This window comes from Squalius cephalus, assembly GCF_949319135.1.
Source record: "Squalius cephalus genome assembly, chromosome: 10".
Classification (NCBI taxonomy): Eukaryota; Metazoa; Chordata; class Actinopteri; order Cypriniformes; family Leuciscidae; genus Squalius; species Squalius cephalus.
Window position 1 is genome coordinate 17141972 of NC_137131.1, and position 26834 is coordinate 17168805.

The 26834-nt window shown below is 38.0% G+C and overlaps 3 protein-coding genes across 3 annotated transcripts in view; 1 reads left to right on the forward strand and 2 right to left on the reverse strand.

The window, feature by feature from the left end:
- Positions 1 to 18059, reverse strand: part of tprg1 (tumor protein p63 regulated 1) — a 24153-nt gene extending 6094 nt beyond the window's left edge. Inside the window, exons 1-4 of the mRNA XM_079884007.1 lie at positions 17840 to 18059; positions 16919 to 17386; positions 15711 to 15802; positions 11128 to 11304 (exon numbers count right to left, since the gene is read on the reverse strand). Coding sequence (XP_079740133.1) covers positions 11128 to 11304; positions 15711 to 15802; positions 16919 to 17371 — 722 coding nt within the window. The 5' untranslated portion in view covers positions 17372 to 17386; positions 17840 to 18059. The remainder of the gene's footprint in view (positions 1 to 11127; positions 11305 to 15710; positions 15803 to 16918; positions 17387 to 17839) is intronic.
- A 3053-nt stretch (positions 18060 to 21112) lies between these two features.
- On the forward strand, positions 21113 to 23843 carry LOC307165942 (uncharacterized protein). The gene is made up of 2 exons (XM_079884028.1): positions 21113 to 21154; positions 22744 to 23843. Exon 2 carries the CDS (start codon positions 22845 to 22847, stop codon positions 23784 to 23786), a length of 942 nt encoding a protein of 313 aa, XP_079740154.1. The 5' UTR covers positions 21113 to 21154; positions 22744 to 22844; the 3' UTR covers positions 23787 to 23843.
- Positions 23844 to 24527: 684 nt separating this feature from the next.
- On the reverse strand, positions 24528 to 26199 carry LOC307165989 (uncharacterized protein). Its single transcript, XM_079884076.1, has 2 exons — positions 25679 to 26199; positions 24528 to 25406 (listed from the first exon to the last, which is right to left on the reverse strand). The coding sequence occupies exons 1-2, from the start codon at positions 25955 to 25957 to the stop codon at positions 24711 to 24713; spliced, it is 975 nt and encodes a 324-aa protein (XP_079740202.1). The 5' UTR covers positions 25958 to 26199; the 3' UTR covers positions 24528 to 24710.
- Positions 26200 to 26834: the final 635 nt, after the last annotated feature.

Consider the following 26834-nt stretch of genomic DNA (forward strand, 5'->3'; position numbering starts at 1 on the left):
TATTATTATATCAAATTAACGCGTTAACCAAGCGGCAACCTTCCGGTCTTCTCTTGAATCCAACACGGAAGTGACTTAAAATGCAATTCATCGACTGGTTGCTAGAGACAGGCTCCAAAAAAGAGTCAATCCCATAGACCCCCAATGTTAATATGCCCAACTTTACAGCAGGGGGGGGGGGGGGGGGGGGGGGGGGGGGGTTATAACATCCTCTTTAAAGGGGTGGTTGATTATGATTTCACTTTTCAAACTTTAGTTAGTGTGTAATGTTGCTGTTTGAGCATAAACAACATCTGTAAAGTCACAATGCTCAAAGTTCAAAGCAAAAGAAGATATTTGCTTTTAAAGAAATCGTTTTTTAAGGATTACAACAAGCGGCTGTTAGGGACTACACAACATTCCTCCCGGGTTAGTGACATCACTAACCATACAATTTACATAGACACCGCCCCCAGGAACACGCAGTCCATGTTGAGAAGAGGAAGAGTTGTTGTAGTAGAGCACATTTGTGAGTCTGCTCAAGCTGTCACATACGTCTTTTCACATGCAATACAGTACGTAACACAAATGCAAGCATGTCACTCTGTAGGCATCTTACAACAGTTTCAACACGAGCGATTTTATAGATTATCATGACAGAATATGCTAATCAAAGACTTGAAGATAGTTAGCTCCACATCAGCAACATAAATGTATCAAATAACCATTCAGAAACGTCCTGTTGCATTCTACATGTCACTCTTCTTGAGTCTCTCCATCATTGTCCGACTCGTTTAAACATAAAAGGCAGAACAGTTTCTGACATTTTAGTGCTTGTCAGCGTGAGGTAATTGGAGCTGCTAACACACAAGCTCTTGAAGCTCCGCCCTCTGTGACGGGAGCAGCAGCTCATTTGCATTTAAAGGGACACACACAAAACGACACGTTTTTGCTCACCCTCAAAAAGGGACAATTTTAACATGCTGTAAAAAATGTTAACATGCTGTAAAAAATAATCTGTGGGGTATTTTGAGCTAAAACTTCACATACACACTCTGGGGACATCAGAGACTTATTTTACATCTTGTGAAAAGGGGCATTATACCACCCCTTTAAATTATATTAAGCCTTAAAGTTCTGCATAATTAGGGTGTGGCCACTTGAGTGACAGGTGGATTACGGCTGCTGTCACTACTAGCCGTTTGTCTGCTGTCTGTTAACCGTCACCTCAGCTAATCCCGCCTCTTTGCCCATTTTCGGAGTGACACGCGGTGACGTGCTGCCAAGATGTCGACGGCAGGCTCCGCCCACTTTGGCCTTCAAAAATGCTCTTCAGACACCTACGGGTGACGTCACAGACACTACGTCCAATTTTTTTTTTACAGTCTATTAACACATGTGATTAATTTTTTCAGTTTAACTCAGTTTAACCATGTCGTTATTACCATAGTCCCGAGATGACAACACGTGAAATTATATTCAGAGCTGTTCACGTCCTCGGACTGGGAATTACTGGCGTTTCTATGGCACCACTAAATCTGCGGCAGTCAGGTGGTACAGTAGTCGCATGGTACAAGTAGGAACTCTCAGACCATTCCAAGCTGCAATTACGAGCTCAACGAGGACGTGAATGCTTTTTACAAGTTTTTACAAATCACGTAATTGCAGTAATTACGACCTACACACACGACTCGTGCGCACAGAAAGCCACTTCAGACTGCACCTGAACGGACAAAAACAAAATTATGCCAAAATGCCTGTTTTGTCGAGTATCCTCGCAAGCACAGTCTTAAATTAGTTAAATAAAGTCTTAAATGAACTTAAAGAGTAGTGAGAAAATGAGATGTGTGTCAGATCCGCATCATGAGCGGCAAGTCTTAAAGTGAGAGTAGCCCAATAAACCTGCTGTTGTTTGTCATTAAGGATAATCAAAGAACAAAGGAAAAAGAGAAAAATCACTCACTGCTCTTGACTGAATAACATTTGTAGCTTTAATAAGGATTAATCTACATTTAATTTATAATTTATGCAGTGAAGACTGAAGTATTTGATAACTATTCAATTTCTGTATATATCCTTAGACCTACCTAAAAATCTTAAAGCATTATTTACAAGGTTACACGGGTCAAAAACAATGAAAATAATTCATTGGGGGCAAGAAAAAATCTGAAATGGTCTGACTGGGCCAATAGAAAAAATTGAGCCCTGATATATTGAAGGGCACATGTATATGTGACATTAATTAATGGGTTTATGTGAATATTGTTTTAACTTCACTTAAATTAAAAGTTTTTAGATTTTTTTTAATAAATATTAAGCATAGCGTCAGTTCTGGCAAGTCACGTTAGTCAAGCTCGCATCAGCTGACAATCAGCTGATCCACGTCTACCTATAGGAATACGACTCCTATCACTGTATACATATATAAGCTCCTTTAGTATTATCAGCAGCTATCGCGTTTCTCAGGAGCTAATTACCCTCCTCCATCCCCAGCTCCTCCTCTCATACAGTCAGTATGGCATTCTGATTCCCCTTGAATCAGAATAAATTCTCAAATTATGTTGTGCTTTAAAATCTTGAATTAATGATATCTGCAATACATTCATGTTGGTTCTGTTCGGTTTACCCCAAGGGTAGGCTGCATGGATGCGCAGGGAGTTCTCGCCCAGAACAGAACCATACCGCCAATCCTAACTGTATGCAATTGCCAATTGTATTTGACGATACTGGTCCTGACAGAAGTTAAAATGTATAGCTTTAAATTATACTGTAATGATAAATAGCTATGATTATTGGCTAAAATTGAGAAAAAAAATCTACTTCATAGACACATCAGTAGCAGTATTGGTATCGGTGATGCCTTTCATAAAAAGATGACATTAAACAAATATTTAAAATATAGGGTACTGTCTTTGTTGTTTCTATATGCAAAATTATTACAATATAAAAATATATTAAAAACTTTAATGTTAGGTGTGATTAATCGTGATTAATTACAGAAACATGTGTGACTCATTACTTAATTTTTTAATTGATTGACAGCACTTATTTATTTATTTTTCATATTTACACAAAAGCAACTGTCACTCTTAATGATGTTTTATTAACAAAGTTCGGGAGAAGCACGTTCAGATAATTAAACCTAATTAAACACAGGTGGAAGACATTCAGATAATCAAACCTAATTAGACACGAGTGGAGCACACTCTGTTAATCAACCCAATTAACGAGTTAAGAGGTGTATATATACAGCAAACTTACCTCCGTTCGTTGACAGTTTAACAGCATCCCTCCACCACCCCATCTCCTCACTTCTAGTCCTAAATACTCTTACAACAATGGGGGGAGTACTCTGGGTTCAGGCAAAAATTCTGAGCTCGGAGCCCTCCTACCTGGACAGCACGCCAAATACACATAATCTTTACTCTGTTTAATTGATGTAAGTGTGAACTCGTGAAATGTCAGTAGTGTCAGAGTCCCTCCCCCAGAGGAAGACTTCAAAATCAAATTCCTTAAACTGCTTTTGTATGAAAACCACTTCTCATATTATAAACTGACTGCCTGTCTATTAATTTTCATCATGTTTACATGTTTGTTTTGGAGTCTTACAAAAAAACAACACCTGCGGTTTATTTAAAGATTTTGGACATTTATGCAACAGTTGTGATTCATTATATGCAATTACTCATTGATTTCAAAGGTATCTGCAAATGGTGACAAATAAATCTCTGAAAGTGATTCAGAGACATCAGGGCCCTTATATGGTTGGCTTACTGGATGCTCGTTAGGATCATTGGAGAAATTTTCGAATGCCATTTCATCCTTCAATGCTAGAATCTAGTCTATTGCAATACAGAAACACCAAAAAGAACCTTTATAAAAAAAATCTTCATTCCTCATTACATCAGTGCCACTGAACGCCTAATGAGTTTGTGAAGTCACAAATGTTACTAGTTGCTATTAGCTTTAATAAGGAGCAATCTCACTGCTAAGAACATAGCAGTCAATGGTAAATTGTTTTAACTATAATCATTTATCATAACCTCGAATGACACAAGAAGATACAATTATTCAAATAGCACAATTGGTTTAATTTAGGATTGATGAGTTTAGTTTTTGAACAACTTCCAGATTGAAATGTCACCTCAATTGTAGAATGACTCAAAAATAAACATAACAAGAAACACACACACACTCAAATGTATTCTTAGTTAATCTCTGGTGCAGCGTCTTGAAATTCCTGTAGCGGTCGACTGCACTTATGTATGGCTGAGGACTAGTAAGTCAACACACTAGATGAATATCAGAGGTCTGCTACAGCTGTCAGGGCAAGTGGCTCGCGGAGTGCCAGAGCCAACAAACAAATCCCCAGATTGCTCAATAGATACTACGATTGAGCAGCACGGACATTCACTGTGGTGGGCCATCCGTGAACCAGTCTTTTACTTGACATGATCGTAAAACAAAATTCATGCAAAATATTTCAGAGCAAGAGAATAAGGGCGAGAGGAAAAAACAGGTGGGGCTTTATCCCAGTGACTAATTTCCTTCAGGAGGTGAAGATCCAGGAAAGTAAATGCCAAGAAATTATGCATCATAATACTTCTGTTTTACGTAGGCATATCTTATTGCAATTAGGCATAAATCAGTGCTCTCCATATACTGTAAAACACCACAAGATTTAGAGATTTAGAGCTATGCTTCCATTTCCTGACAATGACAAATCAAACTAGAGTCTCTCAGGTCCAAACAGTGCTGGCACATTATTCTGCATGCGCGCAGTGGACACAGTCAATACAGTAAATGACCTGGCAAGCACTAGCATGTTGACACATAGTTAAGAAATGGTTAACAAATCCCTATGTAAACTTTAGCTAATCCTTCCCAGGAAGTCAATCACAATGAATGCTTCAATACAGTTCTGTTGTTTGTGTAGTTTTTACCCCACCCAGTGCACTTAATGGAAACAGCTCAGATTGATTGCAAGGTCTAGGAAATCTGAAAAATTAAAAAGCTTAAAGTAATTCAGAAGTTATATCGGCAATGTTGTTCTTAGGCAGGTAATGTGTGCAAGTTGGTTTTAGTTACGGTGCAGATGTGGGAGGATATGAACTGGATGAGGACGCTGTGCACAGCTGGTCTAAATGTGTGAAATTGCCCCCTCTGCTGACAAAATGATTAATTATCAAGTGTCCAATAATGTGGTGGGGTGGAATATATGTATATATATATATATATTCCACCCTATACAGTCTTTTGAACTTTCTACTCAACAAGAACTTCTTGAACAACAAGAAATCTTTCTTGAGCATCAAAGTTTATAGAAAGACTTCATGTGACACTGAAGACTGGAGTAATGGCTGCTGAAAATTCAGCTTTGCCATGACAGGAATGAATTACATTTTAAAGTATATTAACATTGAAAACTAGCTGTTCTCTACGTCTTCTCTGTGGCAATATACGGTTATCGCTTTGCCTATCCAAGTTTTGTAATGACAACCTTCATGCTTAATTTCATATTTCGTTTTCTGTATGTTTTCATTTGACAGAAAGCTGAAAATTGCCTCCAAGTCTGACACATTTTATGTTTCATAAACATCCTCTTTACACTTGAAATGCTGGATATATTTTTATAGCAACATTCCGTCAAAAAAGTCACAAAAAAAAAGGCTCGTCAGCACGAGCTACCGAGGACACATGAGTGATGTGCAGGGTAGATGGGTAATTACCTTGTCTAGACAGTCTGGGTGAAAAGCACTTTTTGAAAACAGCCACAGTGAATGAACTCTCTTTGCACCACACTGAGGCTAAGACTCATTCAAAACCACCGTGAACCATTCTCCCTGCAGTTAAGGGAAGGTATCAGTGGCCTACAGACATCTGGAGTAAACCCTTACTATAACCCATGATAGAACTTGGTCATGGTGGAGCCACTGCATTTTTTGGGCTGCACTGTAAATAAATCTGATTATCATGCAAAAAATAAAATAAAAAAAATTACTGGACTGTATGAATATCCATCCAGTGCTCTTTCTTAAGAGGTGTACTGTCTTAGAAGCTTAGAAATTAAAAACAGAAATGGTAGAGAGTCTCAAAAAGAATTGCTTGTCTCTCTCATTCTCAGTAAATGACCCATGGCAAAAGCCCACACATAATCAGCACACTTTTTTCCCACATGTCCTGCACTGATTATTGGAAATCTGATAGCTTGAAGGTTTTATGTATGACTAAATGTTTTCAGCAGAGCTGAGAATATAGGAATGCACATTCATATTCTGGCTAATATAGTTAATTATTTTAATGTTAATAATTCAATATACTACTTTGAAAAAAGTAAAAAATACTATACACAAAATTAAAATCAATAGTTTTAAATTCTACAGCTGAATTTAGGCATAACTACGTTACGTAAGCTACAATATGAAAAATGGATATTCATATTGAGATCTTCTAAAATTATGCAGTACATAAAAATACTATTAGAGATGACAATAAAGGTAACCTAAATGTGAAAACAGGTGGACATAAATATACAATATTGGCAGATATACACTACCATTTAAAAGTTTGGGGTCACTACGATTTTTTAAAGAAATTAATCATTTTATTCAGCAAGGATACAATAAATTGATCAAAAGTGAAAGTAAAGAATTTTGTAATGCTACAAAATATTTGTCAAATAAATGCTGTTCTTTTAAATTTCCTATTCATCAAAGAATCACAGAAAAAAAAAACAATCACAATTTACATTGATAATAATAAGAAATGTTTCTAAAGCACCAAATCAACATTTAAGAATGACTTGTCAAGGATCATGTGACACTGAAGTTTGGAGTAATGATGCTGAAAATTCAGCTATTGCCATCACAGAAATAAATTACATTTTGAAATATGTTACAAACAGCTGTTTAAAATTTTAATATTTCACTAAACTTTTGAATGGTAGTGCATTTAATCTTGACTGATACTGATAAATTAATAAAGAACACATCCATATCGGTAACAAAATGGTAATATATTCCAGTAATATACTCATAGGTAGCAGAAAATTTGTCAGATGATACAAAACCCATGGGGTCCTGATCACCCTGTCTGGGATATTACAATAATATTCAGCTGATACTTTGATAAACTAATGACCAAAAAATCCCCAAGTGTCAACATCCAATTGCTCAAAGCAACACAAACACAGTTGAACAAAAAGTCACACACTAAGGGTGTGTTGAGGGTGTGTTTGGTTCAACTTAAACAGACTCTCCCTTACAAAAAAGTAGTTTATTCAAGTGTTCTATTAGTATACTTCTTTTAGACTAAAAATAAGAAAGTATACTTTCAGTCTACATTTTATATACTTCTCAAAAATATACTTTATGTACTTCTCAGAAATATACTTAAAATTACACTTAAGTGTACTTGACTTATACTGAGAGAAAAGTCCAAGTATATTTGGCCTGTACTAGTACTCAATCTTTTGATCGAGATATACTTAAAGTATAATTAAGTATTCAAAGTATACTTGGCTTGTTGTGTTAACTCTGTTGATCAAGTAGCCTGTTAAATATTTTTAGGATATTGATATAAAACAGATATGTTTCTAATTCTGCGTATCTGGATTTTTGTGTAGGCTAGTCCACTGGTAGTGTATAGGAATTTTCTACTTTACTCTTTCCCCACCATTGACTGAATTTTCCAGCTATCCATGTTTTCACTGGTATACGGTAGGGGGCACTATATGACACATCTTTTAGTACAGAATCTCCAGATCAAAACACAGGAGAAGAAGAAGTTGAAACAAGTGATAGAAGATTGCTCACTCAAATGTAAAATAACGTGATCATCAAACATTAAACAGCATATAAATCAAAACTGCTTAATGTTACCAAATTAAATGAAGCGTAACCAATGAAGAGAAAACGACTGTGCAGCTTTGGGGGTGTTGGACTCGATCTACTCCATCTGTGTTTTGATCATTGTTCTGAATCTAATCAAGGCGTAGTCTTTGACAAAAATGACAAACTTTTTTGTTTAAAATGTTATGTATAATGTTATGTATAATGTTATGTTCACTTAAAGAAAACTTACAAGTATACTTGCAGTATAAACTACTAGTAGTTTACTGAGAGTACATTTCAGTGTGTACTTTCGTAAACTAAAAAATGTACTACTTGTATTAGAATAGTAAACTACTAGTATATAAGTTCACTTGAGGTACAGATGCATTATAAATGAGAAACCTAGTTGTGTACTTAAAGTTTACTACTCTTACACTTACACTCTTAAACGTATACTTTTACTAAAAGTGGGCCAATTTAGTCCCAAGCAGTATTGAAATAGTACACTTACAAGTTTACTACACATTGATATTAGTATACTTACTACATAAAGTATACTTAAAAATATACTTGAACATTACTTAAATATACTTCATAAAATTAACTTGAAGTATACTTCTTTTTCGTAAGGGCTGGTGCGATTGCTCTGTTAGTGCGGTCCATTTGAATAAGTTTGAAACCTGGTGCATACCAAACAAGCGTACAGAGACCACTGAAAAGGGTCAATTTCCAAAGAAAAGGAGCGGTTTGACTGAAATACAAATGCAAAAGACAAATGACATCTAAACTAACCAAAAACAGGATGTGATGTCCCAATATGCGACCCTAAAAAGGACAGAATACTCAAGCATACCTGCGCTGCATCCAAAATCATATACTTCCCTCAAATGTAGATTTCGGACAGTTTTTCTCATCAAAGGAGCTACGTTACCCATTAGTTCGGTAGTTTTGACTCATTTACACATTTTTTAAGCTCTTCACGAGTTCTCAGCTGGTAAAAATACCATGTACGCACTTACAACTAGCGCATTTAGCCCAGCACACAGTAGTGGTTTAGATGTTTGGTAAGTTCCGTCTCAAAATATATGTCATAAAAGCTGTATCTTTTTGTTTTGTATCTTTAGGTTCGGTCTTAAAAATGACTGTGAACGCTAAGTGAACCAACGTTAAATGTATCATTTTCTTTGACCAAAAGAACAAGAAAATTAAACTACAAGTGTGAACACACCTTAGAATGCGTTTCCTTAGAATGCACAATGCATGCAACTATATTGTGATGTGGGGCAACACAATTTGCTGTATACATGATTTATTCCATTCACTCAATATTCACTAATTCATCGGACTGATGCTGGACAATGACTGCTGTCCCACTACTGTACTGTAAATTGGGTTCTGTACACAAACATCTAACAGGTGACTGACAATAACAGAATGAAGGACTCATCAACTGGAGAGATTAAAGTTGAAGAGACTAAATAAATGTGGTTGAAATGACAGCCTGGATATCAATAAGAATAATATTTAAGTGGTGAGTTGAGAATAAAAAGGAGAACATGAGCGGAGAACTGCATGCATAGATGTTTAAAAGAAAGAAGTGCAGACAGCTTGAGCATGAGATTAAGTTTGCGAAAAGACAAAATAATGAGGGAGATGGAAAGAAATTAAGCAAAAATGGAAGGAAAAGGAAAAAGAAAGAGAGTGGCTTTAAAGCTTGCCTTTCTCCTCCAGCACTCTAGGGTGGTTTTCATTGGCGTTTTATTTATAATTGAATGTAATGTGGGGAGATAAAGTCAGCCCAATACGGCCTGCCTCTCCTAAGCACTTCATGCCACATTACGTTTTATTCATCAAATTAGTTTTACTTGGGTTGGTGTCCCCTGAGCCAGCTTTAAAAGGTTTGGATGAAAGGACTACATTAATTTCTACCACTAATCGGTTACACAAGAGCTGTACTGACAGCTCTCCCCTCCCTGCGTTATAAAGTCCTCCTTACATCCCATTTCTATTCACATAATCCCTCCACAAAAAAATTAAGAGAAGAAAAGAGGCTCTGGCCTCCTTCCCCTCTGATACCATTTGTCAAATCCTGCTGCATTGTGGGTATTATCACCCTGTAAAAACTGCTAATACGGTTAGGAAAAATGACTCATGGTCTCAGATTTTCCTCATTTGTCTGTTTAAGGCTTTATGGAGGATGGAGAAATGTATAGAAATGAATGGGAGTCAAAAGCCATTGGCTTAAATATTCACAAACATACAAAGTGCTTTAATGTGAGAATATTACAGGTTACTGATGCCAGTTGGAACATCTGGGTACTTCAGTGGCAACTCAAAGTTATGAGTCTTATGAAAATGTTACTGACATAAATCCAATGACTTAATTCAGTAATGAATTAATTTTGATGTGCAATAACAGTATATATTGCAATCAATTTAGCATTTACTACAGTAATAAAATAAAATAAAACATTAAAAACAGTAATATTGTATAACTTTTTAAAATATAAAATGATTTAATGAAAAGAAAGTAAAAGAACAACATTTATTTGATTATATTTATTTATTTATTTTTGTAACAATGCAAAAGTCAATTTAATGCATCCTTGCAGAATAAAAGTATGGCAAAATAATAATAATAATAATAATAATAATAATAATAATAATATTGTACTGACCCCAAACCTTTTGAACAGTAGTGTATCTTCTAATCATATTTCTTTTCAATAACCAACTATTTTCAACCAGGTGTCCAGCTATTATTAAGACCACCAAGAAGATAAAGTAACACTGGCTTCTGTTTACTTGCAGTTATCACATCCACAATGTCCTTACTGAAGCAGAACAGGAGTCCATCTCTCATTCTCGACAAGCCCTGCAAGTTTGTCATCTACATATGGAGCACCTCTCTTTGTGCTCTATCTCTCCCCAGACTTTCCTCTTATCATGCAATTAAGCATGACATGCAAAAGGTGGGGAGGAATTTGCAACTGATTAACAGAACTGGCAATAAGCCAGTGTGGAAGATGTTTCTTAGAAAAAGACCTTCTGAGGGTTCTTGAATGTACAAGGCTTCATTACACATGGCAACAGGTGGCACAATAACAATCAGTGGAGCAGAGAAAAATTTTCGTGCTTGTATTTTTGGTTCTGACGGTCACAGTTGATCAGAAACTATGAAAATCAGATGTACGGTTAAAAGTTGAGGAACTGCTGGCAAATGAAGAACGTTCAGAAACTTTTTGTTGCATTAGGGAGATGTGACCTTTTCAACAAGGAATGAACTGATACTGATGAAGGAAAGGGTGTTACTCACTTCAGGAGGGAATTTGGTGGAAAGCAGAAGGTACCATGGCAGATGCGGTCGATGAAGTTGAGTGGAATCTTCTGGATCTGCTGACAGTGAAGCATGATGAAGTCATACTTGCAGATGAGAAGGGTGTTCTCTGTGATGAGCACCAAACGCTCTTTCTCATTGTTCCAATGATCGATCCTACACCAGAAAAATATGGGTATTACTTGTAAAGATGCACAATATTAAAATTCTGGCCAATGTCAAAGCCAAAGCCTTGTGGGCAGTACTCTGATATATGATGCAGTAGCACCTTGAACAATACTCAACTTCATAAGCAGTTGCTACTTTTCTGCAACTGTTGCTTTAGACTACTTTGACAACACTGAGATGACGTACTAGTGCTCTGCTGCTTCACCCTGAGATATGTCTCAACAGTATGTTTGTGGTAGTCTGGCAGAAACTTCACAGTGCTTAATCGTTTACAGCATCTTTAATTAACATGAGTTTAATTATTTGAAACATGTTAGCATGGGTCCCCTACTGGGCCCGACTGCAGACCTCTGCTGTGTTGCATACAGTACATCAATGTAACTACACAAGCACCGGCCTACATTCCCCTAAATCTGTCGCTCACAATCCTTCCACAGCTTTGATCAAGCACAGAAGGATTCTAAAACAAGTTCTTGGACTTATGTTAATTTAGAGTTTGACAGATTAGTTTGGCACATATAGATGAATGAATCTTGTCACAGTATTGTTTCTATACCAGTTATTCTAAATGGCAACAGCAGGCTTTTCCATGTCAAGTATGTTATGTAGAAAATATTTACTTTTTATTAAACTGACAGTGTATCTTTTATTCTACCCAATATAAGAGTACAGCTCAAGGCAGAATACTGTCTTTAAAAACATGGCTACAACAAAATCAAGCATTCTTGAACTTCACTGTCAGAAGTAATGTGATTTTTTCTAACAAAACAATGCAAATGTGATTATATGCTTTTGGTTCTTACTGTTAAAATCTATGGTTGCCAATAGAATGCATTTTTTCTTTCAAATTTTCCATGGATCCCCTAGCATTTCCCCAGACCCCAATTTTAAAGCTGTTAATACTTTTTTTTTTTGAGAGAGAAACATTACATATTTGTAAGCTGCAGTAGGTCTGTTTGAACCTACAGCCTATTTAGTAAGAAAAAGAGACCAAACTATTTTATTTTATGTTCATCCACACACAATGTTCTATAAGCATGTGGGTTTCAATTATATAGGCCTACGTATTCTAAAAGCTACAGCATATCTGCAATTGCCTTTGGCATTCTTCTTAAAATATGTATGCCCACATTTTTAGATCCCAGATGTTATGTCAAAACAAAGATATGTGCTTGGAAAATGCATAACTAATGCATAAGCTACTTTTTATATGAATTTTTTTTTTTTTTTGTCAAAACACCAAATCTCATTTCTTTTGTCAGAGCTTTCGCCCCAATTGGCGAGTGAAAAGTGCCTTACGTTCTGTTGAATGTATGGAGAGCTCCTGCCCATGAGACAAAGACAGCGAGAGGCAGTGCATGTTCTCCTTTTCTTAAAACTTTCTCTCAGCAAGGAATTGTGAAACTTACTCAGTGATGGTAAGGTAAGGTAAGGTAAGGTAAGATAAAAACACACAAGACTTGTATCCAGATGTGTATACTTCTATTTGAATGTATTTTCTCTTACTCACAACATCAGATCTGGACAGTAACAGAAACAGCACATGAGAATCTTACTAAAATAAAGGGCCTTTATGCACCCTGGTGTCTTATTTAGGTATACGTTTTACTTGTTTACTTCTGACAAGGCAAATGGAATAATCTCACCTTGGCTGAGTATGTGGGTCCGGGGACGTACAATAGGTGTGAAAGACCACAAACATTTTCACACCACATAGACACACACACAACTAACAGGCCCTCTGACTCTCAGCGGTGCCCCAAAGCCTTTGGATGTAATACTGCAAGCATAGTGTATGAGTTGCCCTTGATGTCACAAGACTTGTTAAACTCTACAGTCTTCTGTTACCCCTAAATTACAGGGCTCCAGACTTTTTGCAAATAAAATTACGACACCATTACTACACAGCGCTGGGAGATCCAGCGACAAAGCGTTGGAATTTGTCGCAGAATTAACAACATCACAGCGAGATCTTGTAGGAAGCATTCAAATTTACAGATGTCAGATCAAACAGCTCTGACATGGAAACCAGGAGAAACATTGTGCCATGAATGAACCCACAAATCCACAAATCACCAACATTCACCATAGATTTAATGTAGTAATGCTAACTGTAACCATGGTATTGTGGCAGAAATAGTTAGAAATAAATGTTTTTTTTTTTTCATTATTCATCTCAGGGTTCTTAAAACCTCTTGAGAGTGAATTAGTGCTTCACACTATTACAGAACTTCAAAGCTCTAAATATTATCCAATTTAAATGTTATTTTTAATGTGATGATTTGTAAAACTAAAAGATGTAAGAAAACCATGGGCCCTATCATACACCCGGCGCAATAAAGTGCCAGGCGCGACGCAAGTGTTTTTTGCTAGTTTCAGTCCGACGCAGTTATCATTTTCTAGTCCTGCGCCACGTTGTTTAAATAGCAAATGCATTTGCGCCCATTTGTGCGCCCATGGGCGTGCTGGTCTGAAAACGAGGTGTGTTCTGGCGCATTGTTGGCACATTGCTATTTTGAGGCAACAGAAAGAGCGCGTTAGTAATGTGCGCCTATAGGCGGGTCCACAACACACGTACACTCTGCTTACGCAGCATCACACAAACATGCCAAATATTAAAAATAAAAGGATTACAATGTAAAAGATTATTATTGTGTACATAAATATATGATGGAATTCGGCTTGTCCCGTAGATGGTCTGCTCGTGCTCTTTAACCTTGCGCACGAGCAGATCCGTTTGCGCTCTGGAGACGCGTTCAGTCTTTCCACTATCAAATAATGTCATGTAAATGGCGAATCCGCCATGGCGCGAGCGCAGCTGGCATTTAAAGGGAATAAGAGATGAGACTCTGATTGGTTTATTGCATGTAAAGCCCAAAACACACTCATTACTCATTAAGAGAATAGGGACAACCCTTTTAGACCATGCGCCTGGCGTGCCGACCATTTTTCCCGTCTAGCAAAAGTGGATTTCAGTGCGCTTTAGACCATGCGCTTAGATCGTAAAATATGGCCCTAACACTTTGTGGCAGAGAAACACTTTTATTTACAAAAAAAGACATGAAATGACCACTATAACCAGTAGATGGGGGCAAAGGAGCACTTATTGAGTGGAAGAGTTGGAAGTCACAAAGTCTTATTAAAAAAAACAACCTTTCTTCAAATTGTGACTGAATTACACAAACTAAAGTAAAAGTAAAGAGCGCTCCTTTTATCATCACTGAAGCTGTCGGTCAGTTCAGTATGATAATGTAGAAGAAAAATGTAACAATGGTAATAATAGTAGAATATTACATTTTTCTCTACAAAAAAAGTTTTTGCAAGTTACTGTTGTTAATAAGTTAATTTTATCTGCATCTCAATTCAAGCTCAGTGCTTTAACTGTTGAATTTCCAATAAACAAATGCGTAGTAGTATTATTAGTAACTGTACTTATTAATGCAAAACAGTAGTAATTTTATGAATAAATTAACTATGATTAAAAATTCCCCCAGCACTACCAAATCAGGAGCCGGCACCACCATCTGTAGAACTTAGTGGCACCAGTGCTACTGCTCCCAAATGTTAGTCTGGAGCCCTAAATTACTGCTAGGTTTTCAAAGAGTTGGACGACTGTTCACATACAAGGCTTTGTGATCTTTTTAAATTAAAAATGCAATGAAATGGTATTACTTCATGTATTACTATGAGGAAGTGAAAGTATATCAAACTTTTACATGGTACTGTAAATTTTTGTATGAGCTTATTTTACATTTATTTTAAATTATGCACATAATCATGCACAGGGCAAGATAATGCATTTAATTATTATAGGAATCCTTTGATAATGAACACATGTGGAATATGAGACTATTTAAAGCTAATTTAACACAACTAACCTATTATGCCTATTAAGTATCTTTGTTTTGACAGCACGAAAAGGCAAGGTACAGCTAAAGCTATTTCTTACAATGTCTATCATAATAAATTTATATCAGTCAAAAAGAATGAATTCCATGAACTTGATTTTTTGTTTCAAGCCTAAGCACAAACCATGGGAAATATAATATATATTATTAATTATCACAGAGCAAAGCCTTCAAACTGTTTCCTGAAAGCCTGCTCACAGACAGATAGAAGTTGTCATCTGCCAACACATTTATCAAAATGTATTTTAGCAGCTTCATTCTGCTCCCTGTTTATTTCACTTTATTTCCTGTACATTTTACTTATTTACAAAACACAGAGCGAGATAATGGATTGCGTCCTGGAATGAGTGCCATGTGATGAAAGAATGAGATTCTCTTACTTCACGTGAATGTTGCACATTAGCAGAGCAGTCAATATTTGGTTACTTCAAAAGTGCTCTTAAACTAGGGTGGGTTTTTTTTAGAGAAAGAAAAAAAAACACTTACTCAGCCATGAGCCAAACACCCTGGACAGCACCATCTTCTGTGGGATCCACCAGAGATTTAACATCTTCAATGCCTTGGTCCAATGTTCCAGGCTAAAATGTGACAGAGCACAACAATTACAACATATTACAACCAGTGACATCTGTGCATTAGGGGCCAGGACCCACTAGAGGGTGCTCACATTAAAATATGTTTTTCCGCAAACTAAACTTGTTCTAAGTTCCTTTAACAAGACAATTTTATTATGTGAAACTATTTGTTAAATAATGTCTGTGATGTTGAAGCCATATAACTGTACACATTTTTTCCAGTAAATTACTGGAGAAGTGGAGAATGTCACATGTTCACAATGTTCTTCCAATGTTCATATAAAAAAATGTTTTTCAAAAAGGTGTTTGACACTGACCAAATATTAGCATTTCATAATATTCTTGTGCATATTGTGTCCATATGAAAGAAACACTGAAATGGATTAAAACTTTAAAATAAGTAAGCCTTGATGTGCTTTGTATGCCAGATAAAAGTTCCTACAAATTATCTACAAGCAACATTCATTGGCGAGTCAGTTTGATTTAATTGAACTAATTTGGATTCTAAATATTATAAGATTTGATTCTAACTACTATGACAATAACTATTAATTTGTTAAGTGCTGTACCACACCATGAATAGAGACAAAGATGCCACTGATTACAATAGACACAATACAATATAGTGCTGCTTAGTCATAAAAATGGATTTCTATTTTAGAGTAAGTGGGAACAATGGTTTTAAAGGGGTGAGTGATCCCATTTCACCACTTTCACAAAACAAAATCTGGTCTTTGAGCAGGCCAACAGATACTATTTGCTAATCAAATGTCCTCAGCTAGACTGAGGAAACAGGAAGACAGCTTTCAGTGATCTCTGCAGGTGAGGAATATACTTTGACTGAATATTAGCAGACATATGTCAGTACTCGACGAGTGAAGAGTATTAAGACTATCATTGTTTGCTGAATAGGTGTTGAGGATATTCATACAAAAGGTGTGGTCAGCAGTTTTCTATTTTACTGCAGAGCAACCGTGGTTTGTTTGCCCCACACCACTCAACATACAAAAGAAGTGTAGATTATGTGTCAGAATGATTATAAACACAGCAGAACATAGATTTGCGATCAACACAGAAAACAGAAACTTCGATGAGACTTTAAAAAAAAGTAGACATTACCCTGAGAACAAAAAATTTCTTGACTTTAAACTGTTCTGCAGATGATTTCCATTTAGCTTTGACTGCTGAGGCACGTGGAGAGGGGGTGGTTTCTGCCTTGGCCTCTGCAGCAGGTGTGCTGGGTTTTTCAGTTTCACTGTGAGATTGTTGAGGATGGATGTCTGGTTCCGGAGTTTGCTTTTGAGTTTGCTGCTTCAGGTCCACAGACTTGAATGTTTCCTCATCTTTCTCTGACATAGTGACTGGAGACTTTTGATTTTGCTGCTCCAAGTCCACAGAATTGAATGTCTCCTCATCTTTCTCTGACATAGTGACTGGAGACTTTTGATTTTGCTGCTCCAAGTCCACAGAATTGAATGTCTCCTCATCTTTCTCTGACATAGTGACTGGAGACTTTTGATTTTGCTGCTTCAAGTCCACAGACTTGAATGTTTCCTCATCTCTCTCAGACATAGTGACCTAAAAAGCCTTAATTCGTTTGAAAAGATAATTAAGATTAAGCTGTCATTAAAAACATATAAAGCATAAATGATAAATAATATGTATAGGCCTAAGTTTATGAAGCAAAACGTATTCAACAGCATGAAACATGCAGTTCGACAATAGTTCGATTCCCAGACAATGAATCTTTTGTGTCGGTTCTTTTAAGTGAATAAGCAATAGTAGTCCGATATCTTATGAACCGATTTTTTTATAATGAATCAAAACACCTGTTGAAGGCTGTACATGTCGTAAACGTTTATTTATTTATGTTTTGCCCTCACTATTAAAAGAATGAAATATCGCAATCTAAACCATGTAGCCTAATTCTTACAATTTCCATATCTATTCTGTAACCGAAGTATGACACCGCTTAAGTTAGGTATAGGACTACTATTATAGATTTATTATAAAATGCGGGCAAGAAATGTTGTATCTTACCGATGGCTGAATGTTTTAGGCTACTAGACGGTTTGACTCTGCGTCAGGGGCACCAGAAACTATTTCCTGCTTCCGTGATATTCCGTGACCTGAAGAGATGGGCGTTTCGCAAAGTACGCAAAGTTTGGACTTGTCAGGTTCGACTCAGGAGAACGAACCTCTGCAAATGGAACAGCAGCGTTCTTGATGGCGTCTCTCAGCTCGCTCGTATATTTTAGTCAACAATAAAACGAAATATGTTATAAAACAGCACGCCTCCTTTCATTTTCATAAATCTTAAAACATAGCCGGGCGTTTCTTCAACTAGGGGCACTTTTAGGCTTGTGAAGTTGAATAAAAAAAACTTGTTCAAAAGTCACGTAACACAGTCTCATAAGTTTAAATAATTTGTCTAGTTTTAAGGTCTATAAGAGGACAAACTTAGATTACAAGAGAAATTGTTAATATTTTACATTTTTTTCCGACCTGCAATGAACAAATGTCATTTCCACCACATCTCTATACAGCTGTTATTTAAATACAGAATAACTTATGCCACCCAAGAATTGTCTAAGATCATTTTTGAAATAGTTTTATCAGTTTTTCCACAATGTACAATAAATTATTGTAAAGGCCAAGGCCAAGGCATTTCCATAGAAATAATTATATTGTCAATAATTATACATTTGTCAATGAGATAAATTAACTGCCCTAAGGACCAAATGGTGAACTGTACACCTGTCACACTCTGAAATTTAATATTGGTTTGGGCAAGAGCTTATTAGAAAATAAATAACTTGAATTTTTATATTAAGTAGAGCATGATCTCGTAAATTGTGGATACATTTTTAATGTGTGATGAGAACTTTTTAAATGTTTTTAAAAAGTGTGTGTGGTGATGGAAATGACAGGGTGGTGGTGGAAATGACAATGAATTAACGTGAATGTAGAGAAACAGTAATATTTAGAGAAATATTTATTTGAAAAACTCTTAAACTCATCACACTCAGTAAACTCAATTCACAAAGTCAATCAACTCTTGCAATCCATTATCAATTGTACTTGTAATCATAAATGTCATTTCCACCACATGCTGTCATTTCCACCACGGAGGGCAGTGTGGTGGAAATGACATTTCTGTAGTTTTTTTGTGAAAAAATGGAAGATAGCTTCACTGATCAGCTTTGAATTAATACTCAGCATTTCATGCATGCAAAATACTCTTATTTAAAGGACAAGTTCGGTATTTTACACTTAAAGCCCTGTTTACAGATCATTTCTAATGAAATAGAACGGTTAAGATTAAATTTTGGACAAATGCTGCTGTCCCGAGAATTTTAGGTTTCTTTCGCTTTCCCAAACACCAGTAGACTGGGTGTAGGTGCACTCGAACACTCCTTCCTAAAACACATTAAACTTTCGTTTACAAAGACGTGAAACTCACCGAGTGGTCAGGGGTGTCCACTGATATGCTCACACAAAAATCGCTGCAAAAGATGTTTTCCAACAGGTGTTTTACCATTCGTTGTAAAACTGTGGACCTATTTTTCCAAACACCTCACACCCGAACTTCTTCCGCTGAGAGCTTGAATAATAGACACTCCAGCCCAGTTGGTGGCGATAATGCACCTTTGCAAGCAAACCACTGGCATTTTATTGTTTGCGATCCGCCGTAAAAAAAAAAAAAAAAAAAAAAAAACACGAAGAAGAAGAAGAAAACAACCCCATTTCAGTTTCCGGCGCGGAGTAATACCGTACCTCACAGCACATCCAATGCAAGTCAATGGAGGAGACAAAAACTACGATAAAACCTGTTGGAAAGCATCTTTTGCATCGATTTTTGTGTGAGCATATCAGTGGACACCCCTGACCACTCGGTGAGTTTCACGTCTTTGTAAACGAAAGTTTAATGTGTTTTAGGAAGGCGTGTTCGAGTGCATCTATACACCCAGTCTACTGTTTGGGAAAGCGAAAGAAACCTAAAATTCTCGGGACAGCAGCATTTGTCCAAAATTTAATCTTAACAGTTCTATTTCATCAAAAACGATCTGTAAACAGGGCTTTAAGTGTAAAATACCGAACTTGTCAAATTGTACTTTTTAAAAACACCCTGGAAGTACGTACAGCATGTTTCCACCACATGCTGTCATTTCCACCACAGAGGGCAGTGTGGTGGAAATGACTGTGGTGGAAATGACATTTCTGTAGTTCTTTGTGAAAAAATGGAAGATAGCTTCACTGATTAGCTTTGAATTAATACTTAGCATTTCATGCATGTATGTAAAATACTCTTATTTAACTTAAAATTTTAAACTTTTTAAAAACACCCTTGAAGGTACAGCATGTTTGGAAATGATGTAGAATAAATATATGAACTGATCAAGCAATATTTACCTTGATTTTTCTTATTTTGATCTTGATGAAAATTTTAAATTGCCTCCATGTCCAACATGTGCTCTGATGTCTCTGAACATTTCCATAGAAACCACCTAAACAATCTTTCACACAAACTTTTTAAAGGGACATTACAGTGTTGTGGTGGAAATGACACCAATACTGTGCGACAGCTATATTTTGTATAAAAAGTAATATTGATGGTGGTCTCACATTAAATACTATAATGTATTTTAATTATTTTACTAGTGCTTAATTTAGGTATATTAATAGTTACCAGATAAGTCATACTTTTAAACTGTATTTTTATTAAAGTATGAAAAAATCATAATAGAAAGGTAGTAAAAAGTTTTTAAGGAGGTTTTATTGTTAGTTTGAAAAAGAAAGAGGATTTTGTCCAAAATTTTGTGTATTTTTAAAAATATGGCCAAAGTACATAAAAGTGCCCATAATCTAAGAATCACCCAGCCACACAAATGTGGTTCAGGGAAAGCGTACATTGATTAGGCTTCACTGCATGTATTTATAAAACATAATATAAACAACCCTGCCTCTTTTACATTTGAAAAATATAAAACATTAATATGTGCATATAATCTGATAATAAAATAAAATATGACCTAAACAACCCTTTCTCTTTTTGTTAAACGTCATGTTTTAATGACCAATAATAGCCATTTTAAAAGTAGTAAAATGAATAAGAAGCTATACAATAAGAAATAAAGACAAGCAAACAAGTCACAGAGCCTAAATTTGCCCTCAGCCAAAACGATTAGCAGGGAACAACAGTGAGACCAAAGATGGGCGATCTTTGGTCTCATGAATAGATTGATCTCGTTTGATGCACGAGAATAATTATATATACAATTTATTTATTTATTTTTTATTTTTTTACCACTACAGGGACATCAGAGCCAGCGACAAACATCAGAAGAAAACTAGGTAAGTTAGCCTAATACTGTTCTCGGCGGGGTACATGAGCGCTAAGCGCCCGGTGATTAAAGAAGAACTCCGGTCAATTTTTACATTACATTTTTTGTAAATTTGGAGTGCTGTCAGTACAGAGAACAACGACAAAAATCGGTGTTGCCTACACCGTGTTATCCTCTGTTTAAAATTTGCACCCTGTTGACTTAAATGGGGCAAGTTTTAAACCTGCTTTTAGCCTCTTAACATCCTTGATGTGTCATTACAAGTGCCCAGCCATGTGAGTGATTCCTTCAGAGTGAACACGGTGAATCTGACTGCAGTAGATGTGAAAGATATGAATAAAAGTAATGTTAATTCAGCCAGCGCACATACCTGTATTTACTTCCTGTTTTCGGTCGAAGTCCACAGTAGTCGATTGTCGAGTTCACGCGCGTGTGTACAACATGACAAAAATGTTTGAAATATCACAAACAAAGCAAAACAACTTGAATTGCTTTGTTTGTAAGTTAACTCAAACTCTCCCGCATCTAGCTTTAAAGTATTTGCTGGGTCACATGACCATAAAAGCTAAATTTACTTCCTTGAAGTAGCCTACCCTAAGCCAATGGCCTTGTGGAAGGGCCCTTTGTGAAGGGATCCAGTTGTTCACTTTCATTTGGAACAACCCTACAAATGGCATCCCGTTCCCGAAGTGCCCTTTAAGGGCACAAAAATGGCCCTGTCCCAAATGGCACCCTAAGCACTTGCGGTCTTCCTAAGAGTCCGCACTTTCGTGATGTAACGTCGCTTTGACTGTCGGGAAGAAGTCGGCAAAATGACAAATGGGACTTGGGACACCATCCGGTCTCATGGACTTAAAGGACACGCGCACACGGCAGCCATTGTAAGTCCACAAGACCAAAAGTGCATAAGAAGTGTGCCATTTGGGCCAGGGCCAGTGCCGTTTGGAACACTTGCTGGTTGGTGTGAGATGCATTCTGGGATACCTGGCTGACTCAAGTCTGCACAAGTCACCTCTCAATGCATCCTTAATAAGAGGGGTGGATCAAGAACACATCCGGGGATGAAAAACTGTAGCCTTCTTAAGCTGTTTTTCAATATACACAAGTTTTTGAGCCGTTTCCCCCCTACAGTACATCCTAAACTCCTCCCGTCGATGCAATCCACTTCCGTTCTGGCGGGCTGGGTTTGTTTTGCTAGCTAGCTCCGTTGTGCCGACAAAGCACTGATATCGCAGTGACAAAGAGGATATAACAATTACAACATGAAGAAAAGTGGTTCGGGAATGACGTGTGCGGTAGTTGGTTGCAAACACTCGAGAAAGCACCTGAACGAGTGGTTAGATAGAGAGTGCTACGACCACAAACCAGCTACGAAGAGGCAATGTCCATGCGCTCCATTGTTTACATTTTTTCGCAAGCCTGATACCGACTCGGAATCAAGGACCTGGCTGAAGGCATTGAATACAACCAAGGATAATCCTTTCCCAGAGTTGTGGTTGGGATACAATCGCCCTCCCCAGCCAAAGAGGCGTCAACTCACCCAGCGGACTTAATTAGCATTAATTTTGCTCCATCCATGTTTTCTCTTCCCCTTTTTAGATGCTCCTGAAACCTGTCAGCCTGCCTGTGAGGTCGAGCCTGCTACACCAAAATTTCGAGATGCCCAGACCCAATGGGAGGATCCGTCACATATTGACCACATGTACTGTTCAACAACACAGTCTGTTAAAGTAGACAAGGCCACACAGTGCGAGGCAGAAATGGGTCCTACTGTGACTAGCACCACGGTCATTGATGATGCTAGGTCCCGGCTGTATACAGGAGTGCGTATGGTTCAATTTTTCACCCTGGTGACGGTGTTGTTGCCTTTCAGTAAGCCATCAATTACCCTTCCTGTTGTTGACCAAATCCTGATGACCTTGATGAAGCTAAAACTAAACCCAATATTAGGAGATATTGCTCACCGCTTCAATGTGTCTACATCCATGGCAAGCATTGTGATTAGTCACTGGATTGACGTGATGGGTGAACAGTTCAAAGTCCTGATCCCCTGGCTTCCAAGAGAGACCATTCGTGCCACCATGCCTTTGTCGTTTCAGAGGAACTACCCTCGAACCACCTGCATCATTGACTGTGCCGAAAGTGCCATGCAGAGAGCCACAAACCACGACTCAAGGAGTGACACTTTCAGCCAGTACAAATCACGCAACACTGTGAAATATCTTGTCGCTGTGGCCCCTAATGGGCTAATCATGTTTATATCTGATGCCTATGCTGGCAGAAGCAGCAATAAGTTTATCACCATGGACAGTGGGTTCCTAGACTATCTGAGGGCTGGTGATGAGGTCACGGACCGTGGGTTCACCAATCGAGACTTGCTTGATGAGAGAAGGGTCAGTTTGAACATCCCTGCATTCACCTACAGGCGCAATCAGTTGACCAATGAGGAGACGACACGCACCAGGCGAGTAGCCAATGTCCGCATACACGTGGAAAGAGCAATCCAGAGACTGAAGGTCTTTAAGATTTTATCCCAGACCGTTCCCATCAGCATGACACCGAAACTGGACAACATCTTAACCATCTGTGCTGGCCTAGTTAACCTGAAGAGTCCACTGATCAGAGTGCCTTGTGAGGTTTAGAATCTTGCCTTGTGTCCCTGTCTACCAACACCCAGGCATGTTGTTCATTAAATACAGATAAACACAACATACTGCATGCATTGTATTTTTTAATATTATATATTAATATTTTCATAGTGATGTAATTGTGTGGGCTGCTTTTGTATTTTACTTTTTAATACCTGTTAGGATTGTTGAAGCCATTTGTTTAGTTTCCTCAAAACAATTAGAGTGCATTTTACAGTGTTATTTATGTACAGTATGAGCTTACTATGAATGATGAACTGTGTTAAAAGAAATTGTAGCACTCTAAGGAACATAAGGCCTATCATTCATGATCGTAGTTCAGTGCAATAATTAAATGAAATGAAATTATATCAAACTTTATTTTCACTCAAACAGTACAGGCACACTGATATATTGCACAGCATAAAGAGATAATGTAAATTGTGCATTATGTAAACAACGGAAATCTGTTGGCTCCTGTGGGAATGACCTAAATAAGGCAGTTTATTTTGGTTTTAAAATGCTGATATATTTACTGCAGAACTGTAACCTTCACTCAACAAAATCATCAACAATTTTTGGGAGCATGTGGGCAAAGTAGAATGTGCACAGCCTTATGATATGCCCCTGGACAAAGCCTTGGTCGTAGGGTACTTCGATTTCTAGGAGCTCAGTTTTGTTCCAGATCACCAACTTGGAGTGCTGAAGCCCTGTGCAGTGCATCCCAATTTGTACCTGCATAGCCTTTTGGACCATTGCAGGCAATATGGCAATCTACCCTATCTCCGTTTGCCACAGTTGTGATTTCGCAGTTCTTTGTTGCCAAAAATTCTGCAAGTGACTTGTTTCCCATCACAGGTGATTTGATTTCCAACAGAATGTCTTTGTTTATCACTCCATCGGGAGATGCTGCAAGCCACGGTTCCTTTTCGCACACCACTAAGCCTTTGGTTTCAATGCTGTTGCCCAGAGTTTCCAAATAGTCCCTTGCAAGTTCCTCCCCCTCCGCTCCTTGACGGGTTGCGGCATTGCCACGGAAGGATGTAAGTGTTCTGACAAAAACTTGTCAGGCACCGTGGTTGAGCGAATGGGCACCTTTCTAGTCGTGCTCGCTGTGACGCGCACTCTCCGCGCATCATCCCAGACCTGTTCTTTGCTCTGTGCTTTTGTAACCTTCTCAATCTCCTCAAGCTGGGCTGTGGACATGTTAATGTATTCATCATAGAAGGTTCTGCATTTTACACAAGCCAGTGGTGTGTGGTGCTCATCATGGGTTAAGAGATGGAGGTGTGGACATGGTGTTGGCTCAGTGATGGAGGAGGTATTAGCATTAAAGCAGAGCTGCAGGAGGCTATTCCCAGGGCAATTGAAAAGTTCTGCCATTGGTGAGGCAAGTGCGTTCTTCCTCCACTCTTCATGAGTCCTAAAGAGTGTCACCTCCTGTGCCGGTTCTGGAGTGGTAGAGGATGGCTGTGAAGTTGGTGGCGGCTGGTAGAGATCCTTCCTGTTGTGTCGTTTGAAGCGCACATACTTCATCTTCCTCTGACCAGCATTTCTTTTAGACCCAGCATTCCACTGGTTCTGTCCGTCTGTGCAGGCACGCCCGGTTTTCCCCTGTCTCACAGCATTTTCTACCTAGAGAGATATAGTAAAAACAGTGCATAGATATTATAATGGGTTCACTGCACACATGTCATATGATGTAATACATTGCACACATAGCCTACAATGAATATACAGAACATTGGGCTTGCAGAAATGCACTTTATGAAGAAAATGCATTATTATTATTATCATCATGGCACACACACACTTTGCACTCTAGCCAAGTAGCCTATGATGTAGTTCGGATACCAACAATAAAAAAGACATAGGCCTAGGCTACAATGGTCAAATAATCTAGTTACCTTCCACAGGATCGCAGCTGAGTGGGAACAAGATCTCCCTGGTCCAGCAACACACGTACATCCCGCAGTTTTGACTTCTCCAGCTTCAGTTACCAGCACCCAAGCATTATGCCACGCATTGTTCAAACACTGGCTAGGCTCTACATTTGCTTTCAGATAAACAAAACGATCATATTTGTATGACATGACACAACCGACTTTGTTGCTGTGCAGATATTGATATGCTTCGGAGGCTTTCAGATTGTCCATTGATTTTCCATCTATTGCCATGGATTGCATGAAGTAGGAGCAAATCTTGCTGTACGTTATGCTGGGCCACTCGTCATGTTATCCTCCCAGTTCTGCACTGAATTCGGGTGGGGGAGAGTAACGCCATCTCCAGTCAAAGTAGTAGAACCGTGTTCCCAAGCTAGCATCGAAATCGCTGTGTTTACACCGGCAGACGCTGCGCAAACCACTTCCGGCAGAAATGAAGTGCATTTGTGTAGAGTTATGGCGCCACCCGGGATTTGGCGTGTTAACTTGTGTATACGTTCTTCAGCGATCTTGCATCCTTGTGTTCTCATACTACGTCATCTTCAACCGTCAAAGTTCAATTCCAATACTCAAGAACGCAAGTACAGAGGATGCATGAAAGTACACGGATGTGTTCTTGATAACAAAGATGCATCGAATGCAGACGAATCGAACCATTAAAAAAATCGCAGAAGGCGCTGCGGGCGGTCAACGTATGGAAGCAGGTAAGCTTTAAACTTCTCGTTTTCACTTAAGAGATTAAGGGAATACATGACAGCTCGTGAAAATAAACATTCGTTCGCCTCTTTTGCTTAATTTTAATAAAGTGATAAGGACCTTAAGAAAGCGGCTGTATTTTTAATGATGTTTTATTAACAAAGTTCGGGAGGAGCACGTTCAAATAATCAATCAATCAATCAATCAATCAACTCATCAAACAATTACCATGTCTACCCTATCAGCATGAGAGGAAGCATATATATTCACTCTGTCAACTCACCTAACTTCCTTGACAGTTTTCAGCATCCCTCCACCACGCCGACTCCTCACTCTTGGCTTGTTCTTTCACAGCCAGGAATACGGGGGGAGTACTCTGGGTTCGGGCCAAATACCGAGCCCGGAGCCCTCTCCTCGGACAGCA

Coding starts and splice junctions, on each gene's coding strand:
- LOC307165942 (XM_079884028.1), top strand. CDS start 22,845: ATGTACTGTTCAACAACACAGTCTGTTAAAGTAGACAAGGCCACACAG.
- LOC307165989 (XM_079884076.1), bottom strand. CDS start 25,957: ATGCAATCCATGGCAATAGATGGAAAATCAATGGACAATCTGAAAGCC. Junction 25,407..25,678: donor CAGCTGCGATCCTGTGGAAG/GTAACTAGATTA, acceptor ATATCTCTCTAG/GTAGAAAATGCTGTGAGACA.